The sequence below is a fragment of the Silene latifolia genome, chromosome 1, assembly GCF_048544455.1.
Source record: "Silene latifolia isolate original U9 population chromosome 1, ASM4854445v1, whole genome shotgun sequence".
In the NCBI taxonomy this organism is placed as follows: domain Eukaryota; kingdom Viridiplantae; phylum Streptophyta; class Magnoliopsida; order Caryophyllales; family Caryophyllaceae; genus Silene; species Silene latifolia.
The window spans coordinates 40685932-40694328 of record NC_133526.1 but is presented as its reverse complement, the minus strand read 5'-3'; the positions used below and the strand labels follow the sequence as shown (position 1 = coordinate 40694328).

Below are 8397 nucleotides of genomic sequence, written 5' to 3'. Positions count from 1 at the left end.
TCCTATCTCGGAGTTACTGTGACTGCATAAGTTCCACCGATAGTGGAACTTAGAAATTCAAGATGACCATTTGAACTGCTGCCTCTAGGAGTCTATGGGGTTCGGATTTCTGCAGCATTATCCGTTTATTAACGACACAGACTCTCGTTGACCCATGATAAAAACTATGTCGATTATTCCTTTGAAAAACTGTTATTGGTTCACTGTACGATAACTGATCCATTTAGTCGGGCTGCAGAATAAATTAGTGCCCGCCATAATGTATAAGAATCTGTCGTTTCTGTTTTTATTACGCAGTTTGTAAGTTCTACATCGGGTAATGCGGTGTTTTAGGAGGACTCATAATATTGTCGCTGTGTTACAGATAGAGACCTGAAGCCAAAATTTACTTTGAGAGAGCAATTGCCGAAATGTATCCACTTCTGTCGACATGGATAGCACTCAGCAGAAGTTGTAATTGTGAAAATAGGTGCATAAACAGTTGCGGCAGCTAACACTCAAAGAGACAGGGAACTATTAGAAAAGAGTGCGAGTCACGAAGGGGTGTGTACAATAATAAGTCGATAATAAGGTAGAGTTGGAGGTTTTTGAACCTAAGAGTTGTCATTCATTCATTAACAACATCAGCAGAGGATCATATTCAACAAGCAATAGGTAACAAGCTCAAATTATTGAATACGGAGTACTAAACAAGAGAAGAAAAGCTCGAATTTGAGTACAGACTAACGAGCTAACAATTGCCACTTTTATAAAAAGGGCGAAAATAAAAGCTCGAATTTGAGTACTAGACACATTTTACCTGGTACTCGATTTCAGTACCATCCTCTTTCCCATTTAGGCCCTATTAGAACTTGAATCCAGTACCTTTAAATTTGTGTTCCATGATCTTCTCATATTTTTCAACCATGGAAGGAGTAAGATAATTAACCCAATCTCCAACCTCACCTTTTCTAAAAAACCATTTATTCTCAATAAAAGAATAAACTCTTCCACTTTGATTAACCTCAACTGATTTCAACTTCTCTAAACTACACAACTTTATAATCTCATCAATCAAACCTTCATTTTCTTCCTCAATAGAAAAGGGGAATCCAACAAATTCCCCCAATCTCTTCAATTCACACTTAGGATCACATTTCAAATCTTCATACTTGACAAAAATAACCTTCTCGGGTCTCTTCAAACTCTCCTTCCAATACCCCAACACATGATCTTCAAAAGGACCAAATGGGAATTTCCCATCACAAAACTTATCAAAGTATTCGTCGATCATATCAGCTTTCACACTTTCATTCCCGTCATAGTTCAAGTAAAACAACCATGATTCAGGGGCGGATACAGGCCTAGGCTACTCGGGCTGAAGCCCGAGTAGTTTTCAAGAAAATATTTCATATAATTAACAGAGTAGTCTTGCAATTAGTGTCCTTAATCTTGCAATTAGTGTCCTTAATTGAAGTGGGTAGCCCTTGGAATGGAAGATGGGTGCCTAAAAGTGTAGGACAATTGTTGAGTTTGATTAAATCAGGTTGATTGGGATTTGCATAAATGATGGACTCTAATTGTGGGATTAATTCATGAGGGTTGTGTTTTAGTAAAGGGGTTTGAGAAAGTGCATGATTTTTTCTGTTGTAAATTGAGAAAAGGAGGGCTTTGAGCCAAGTTGTACCTGTTTTAGGGAGACTAGATATGAAGATTTGAGTGTCTTCTGCTTGGAAATGGTTTTGACAGGCGATGGTGGAGTCTAAAATAATGTTCCAACAATCTTGGTAGAGGTACATGGGGTATGAGTTGAACCATACTTCTTTCGGGAGGGAAGATTTCAGCTGCTCTACAATTTCATCGGCTGGTGTTGGGGTGATGGTTGGTGGATTCATGGAATTTGTGGTGCTGTACTATGAAGCCTCATCTATGATCCATGACATGTATAACCGTGTAAGTAGGAGACTAAAAAGAGATTGTGGATCGGCCTTAGGGGTGGACAAACGGGCGGGCTAGGCCAGGGGCGTGCCGAGTTCAGACTGGGGGACTTGGAACCGGCCTGGGATAGGGGACGAGTGGGGCCAGGCAAGCCGGGCAATAACTGACCTGATTGGCGGGCCTAGGGCAAGTTCAAGTTTGAGACTGGCCGGGTTTAATATTATGGACCCGGAAGTAGCCCGGGGTAGGGGAGGGTCGGGCCAAGCCAGACGACTCGGGTTAAAAGTGGCCCATGAAGCGGGCCGGGTTGGGTCAACCCTTAGGTTTGGCTAGCCCTACAATCTATTAGTTCCACTTCGCCTCCCGCTCATCCGTTGTTTTTGTTTTATAGATTTTCTCGGCTGTATTCATCGGTTGTTTCGTGCCTCCAACATCAGGCCCATTTTACTCTAGCACGACACAATGCGCCCTTACCCGTTCTAGACCCTTGCCACACTTTGACATCCTAACCCGTTTGAGCCTATAAAGAAATAAAATTAAAATTTAAAATTGGTTATTTGCACTACTAAAAACACAGTCAAACGCGATGTAATATTTGCGACGTCAATTTCGTCGCCGAAACTAATTTTCGACGGGAAAAAGAAATTAGTTAGGATTCTCCTAAGGGTCAGGGCTAGATCACACTTTCTCGGCCCACCCTGCTTCTAGCTCACCCGTACTATGTTTGTAATCCCCTATAAAATCTAGTGCAAAACAGTGGCGGAAACACTGTCGAATGGGATTAAATACACAAAGATAAAAGTTCTAACTGTTATGAATTGAGAATGTATAAAATTCTCAAGGATAAAAAAAAAACAAATGGTCAAGTCTAAACAATTGCCACTTTTATAAAAAGGGCGAAAATAAAATTCCTCAAAGTGTTCAAACTAAAACCATAAAAGAAAGTAGAAAAACAGAGTAGGATCTGCAAACTACTCGCTAGCTCACACGTAAATCCCCAAACAAAGCTAACACCGTCATGTTATAAACATAACAAAATGACCCACAATCGATGGGGAGTAACTCGACGTTCTCCCAGCCATATCACATGATATAAATGTTACAGATGCAAATAATATATCAAAGTAATTGAAATGTTATAAAACATAAGTAACAAAATATGATTACCAAATCACGTTAAAACCAACGTGTTGCATGCTTAAAAGCAAAATATTCAAAAGATAGAATGGAGATAATTTAGTTCAGGCTAGATATCTACTTTAGCTATACTTTTGACACCGCAGCATCTTTACTAGTTTCGGGAACCCAGTGTCACGCTAAGATGACCAACTCCAAGCTCACTAACTAGACAACAAACTATAATAGGACACGACTTACCACGCAGTGCGAAGTCCTAGTTTAAGTACATGTACATGACTCTACGACGATCTGTACCGCCCGCAGGATACCCAACCATATAGCTGTTTTAGTAAAACCGTATGCCTTAGTTTATTATTCATTGCCTTTACTTTCATTATTCCAAACTTAAAAGTATTCCAAGTGATATAGTATATTATTCAAATGGTTCGTAAGTGAACTACACTTTTATTTCTTTCGAATTAGAAAACTTAAACTTAAAACCAAAAGTATAAAATTTATTTAAGGACTTTAAATAAATTAAGTGACTGAAATTAAACTTTAAAGACCATCCTTTGACTTAAGGTACTTTAGTAAAGACTTATTACTTAAGCTTTAATGAGACGGAGCTCTACATTAGTTTATAAAACTGAACAGCAGTATTGTAAAATTCATAATTAATTACAGAAAAATCTAAATGACGCAAGGCTAATTTTCATGGTTTCCTGTAGCTTTTATCTACAACTTTCATGTTTTGACAAACTTTAAATTAGGAAAGTATCAGGGGTCTAAAAATTCATTTCTAAAAACTGACAGAAAACGTCACCCATAATGTTTCAGTTCATAAATCTACTTTTAGAAAACATTTTAAGGCAAGGCATAATTTTAAACATAACTAAACATGATAAATATTCATTGAGAAAAAGATTAGCTACTGTATCAAAATCGAAATATCTTTTAAAAATGAATCTTTGAGAGAAGTCAGAAACGCGTTTTTTGCATTTAGTACATTCACAAATAATTTATTCTGACCAAACTGTAAGTTTAAATCTTATGAAAAATTTTATACAGACTCTACACTTTAAAATAACAGATTCTTTACAGTTTTGCAAATTCGAAATAAAAACAGGTGATATGAATTTTACAAACAGACGAACATATTTGACAGATTTAACAACGGTTTTCATCAAACTTGTAAAATACACCATAAATCGAAAATAATGATTGAAGACCTACAAATTTATACACAACCTAATACTCCATGTCTCTGCCATATACTAAAATATTGTAAATTTACAATTTTTTTTAGTATTTTTAACATAATTAAAACCGAATAGAATCGCTATAATCGCAGAAACTGCGTCAATACTTTAAATTACGAAATAAATACTAAAACTCCAAAACAATTACCACGAAAATTCATGGTATTTTAAAATCTATCATTTAACCAAGAAAAATAATTTAAACCTTCTGGAAATCATAAAAACGAATTATACCATCTTTATATCATATTAAACGGTTTAATCAACCAAATAAATTCCTATTGACAAAATAAAATTTATACATAGTCAAAATAATTTATAAACATTAAGGGATCAGAAATTATATGGTTCAAAAATCATATTAATGAATAAATCTTTATAAAACCACAAAAATGCAATAATACATACAACTACAACAATTAAATCAATGTAATACCGAGTAACGTCGTAGTTACCTTAATTGTCCAAATCCGAATCAACAAGATATTCGTCTGCGTCGGAGTCCTCTTGATAACCTACAAAACATAATATACATATGTTTAAGACATATGAATTATTGATCTATGTAAAAAAAAACTAGAAGAAGAATAATAAGAGTAATTAATTTACCCTTAGAATGAGATGATTAATGATGGATTTAGATCAATAAATGATGAACACAAGTTGGTGATGGAGGATTATTTCCCACGGCACAAGGAGTGGGTAGTTAGGGTTTATTTTCTTTTATTATCTAATAAATGATGAGAGAAATACAATAGAGTTTATAAGGGAGTGAATGAGAAAAGATAGGAGAAAAATAATATCTCTTTGACTAGCTAGTGTACCGATTTTTAACAAGGAATTAAAACTCAAAATATCTTTACATTTTAATGGTAAAAAGGGTTAGAAATAAGATAATAACATTTATCTTAAGGTTAAAGATAATAAGAATAAATCAAGTCTAAAATCCAACTTGTTTACAACCAAATACTCGGTCCATAAATTAATGGGGTCAAAAATAGTTTTTTCCCATTTTCCTTATAAAAAGGTTTTTTAAAAAAAAAACGGTCCCTTTATAAAATCGGATTAAAATTAACATTTAAAACGGGTTTAAATGAAGTATAAATCAAAACCGTAACAATTAAAATCATCATAAACCCCTTTAGAAATATTAAATAAAATGAGATTTATGAATATGGCGGTACAAAAATGAATTTAACTAAATTAAATTCTCGAAACTTAAAAATTCCGAATAAGGAAGAATTAGAATTATAAATTCTAACTCAGGAAATAGCGGGTGTTACAATGTTGACCCGATAGCCACCTTCAATTCATGAGTTAGGATCCTCTTCATTTCTTTCTCTCCATTTCTTGTTCATTTCATCTCACATCTATAAAATATAATTAAAAGGCTACCCTAAAATGACAAATAAACGTCACCTAGACAAAGCCACGTAGGATCCAAAAAGCCACCTAGATTAAAATTTAATGTGACGTGCCATATTTAAATGTGATGTTGCATATTTTTAATATGACATGGCGAATTAATGTGACATGGATTATCAATTTATTATTAAGTGACATTAATTTAAATCATTTATCTATAAATTAATTTAATTCACTTATATCTATAATATTACAGGATATTATTATTATTCTTAAATTAATTTTAATTTTGTATATTAAATATATTATCTTCCAAAATTTATATAACTCTTACAAATTTACATCAAATTTCATAATTTATAATTAATATTGACATTTTAATTTAAATTTTTGTAATAAAACATGTTAATAAATTTCATAATTTATAATTAAAATTGAATTTTTAATTAAAAATTTTGTAATAAAACATAGGAATTAATTAAACCACTTCATATTACTAAACACTCATCATTATTAACATTTTCCTATTTAATTCATTGTTTTTAAAATCTATAAAATATTATTAAAAGTCTAGCCTAAAAATGCCACGTAGACAAAGTCTAGCCTACAAATTCATTCATTCGATACATTGGTATGGTCGAGGAGAATGACGTTTTACTCCTAGAGAGTAATGAACCCGCTACCTATAAAGGTGCTATGGCCTGTTCCGACTCAAAGCTATGGCTTGAAGCCATGCAATCCGAGATGGACTCCATGTATGAGAATAACGTATGGGATCAAGTTGATTTACCTAATAAGGTAAAACCTCTACAGTGCAAATGGCTTTACAAAATAAAGCGTTACGTAGACGCGCAAACGAGATATCTATAAGGCACGACTTGTGGCAAAAGGTTTCACTCAAGTGCACGGATTGCATTATGATGAGATTTTTGCACCTGTAGTCATGCTACGTTCCATTCGGATAATCTTAGCGATTGCCGCATTTCATGATTATGAGATTTGGCAAATGGATGTGAAAACCGCCTTCTTAAACGGTTATTTGGAGGAAGAGTTGTACATGGTGCAACCCGAAGGTTTCATAGATCCTGAACATCCTAAGAAAGTATGCAAGCTTAAGCGTTCCATTTATGGACTTAAGCAAGCTTCCAGGAGTTGGAATCATCGTTTCGACCAAGTGATAAAAGAGTATGGTTTCACTCGATCGGTCGAGGAACCATGCTTATATATCAAGTCGAGTGGGAGCAAGATTGTATTCTTGATATTGTATGTCGATGACATACTCTTGATTGGGAATGACATTCCTCTCCTATCTTCGGTTAAAGAATGGTTGAAGAACCATTTCCAGATGAAAGATATGGGTGAGGCACAACGCATTTTGGGAATCCGTATCTACCGAGATAGATCACGACGGACGTTATCACTTAGTCAGGAGTCTTATCTGGATAAGGTTCTTGAGAGGTTCAGCATGACCAACTCCAAGAAGGGGAACCTCCCTATGACGACTGGGATGCAGTTGAGCAAGTCTCAATCACCCACGACGCCTGAAGGGATTGAGCGCATGAGTCGTGTTCCTTATGCATCTGCAATAGGATCGATCATGTATGCCATGATATGCACACGTCCAGACGTGGCATATGCATTGAGTATGACGAGTCGGTACCAAAAGTTTCCAGGTGAAACACACTCACTGGATAGCAGTCAAAAATATCCTCAAGTACCTACGGAGGACTAAGGATTGGGTATTGACTAATGGAGGCGATAATAAGCTACGCGCAACCGGTTACGCAGATGCTAGCTTCTAAACGGATCGAGATGATTCAAAATCTCAGTCCGGGTTCGTCTTCACTCTTAATGGTGCTGCGGTCAGCTGGAAGAGTTCCAAACAGAGTGTTGTAGCAGATTCTACTACTGAATCCGAGTACTATGCCGTTTCGGAGGCAGCAAAGGAAGCGATATGGATGCGTCAATTCTTACAAGGGCTTTCGGTAGTTCCTAGTTCGAATGACCCGATCACCATCTATTGTGACAATAGAGGTGCCATCTTCCAGGCTAAGGAGCCAAAGTCTAGCAACAAATCTAGACATGTACTTCGGAAAGCTCACCTGATCCATGATTACGTGGAGCAAGAAGAGATAGTGATTGACAAGATAGTGACGGATGATAACATCGCGGATCCTCTCACCAAACCGTTGAATTATGATAAGCATGTAGGGCATGTTAATTCCATGGGAATTAAACATGTTCCTGAGTTGTAGTACTTGATTATGGATTTGATACATTATCTTTTTCATATATTATTTATAACTTCATCGTTTTATATATATAATATTTTGTTTTTCATGTGGATTGTACTGACAACATTGAACGCCACAAAGTGAACTGAATTAAATTATATTTGTTTGGTCCGTAATCGCCAATGTGAGCTGATAACTCCGGCTATTATATTGTGCAGTCGATTGATGGTGGGTTCAATGAGCCATAAGTCAAACGGTTGACTGATCGATCACAGATGCGAGATTATAACGATACCTCGTAGGACAACTTTTTGTGACAACGTAATGGAGTCCTAAATGTTTAAAAACATTCGGTGCCAGGTCATGGATAGGACGTCCATTGTGTTCCTAGAGTCGATTCTTTTGACTATCGACTGTCTCTTGAGATTAAGGCAGTTTTTGGGTGACTTTGGTTTCTTTCTCACGGTCTACCGTAACTGGGGCTAAGTAGATTTTTTCTTGGT

The 8397-nt window shown here is 35.6% G+C and overlaps 1 protein-coding gene across 1 annotated transcript; it reads right to left on the bottom strand.

Moving 5' to 3' along the window:
- Nucleotides 1-639: 639 nt before the first annotated feature.
- LOC141604264 (cytosolic sulfotransferase 5-like) lies at nucleotides 640-1908 on the bottom strand. The gene is made up of 2 exons (XM_074422956.1): nucleotides 1402-1908; nucleotides 640-1343 (listed from the first exon to the last, which is right to left on the bottom strand). The coding sequence occupies exons 1-2, from the start codon at nucleotides 1872-1874 to the stop codon at nucleotides 845-847; spliced, it is 972 nt and encodes a 323-aa protein (XP_074279057.1). The 5' UTR covers nucleotides 1875-1908; the 3' UTR covers nucleotides 640-844.
- Between the last annotated feature and the right edge of the window lie 6489 nt (nucleotides 1909-8397).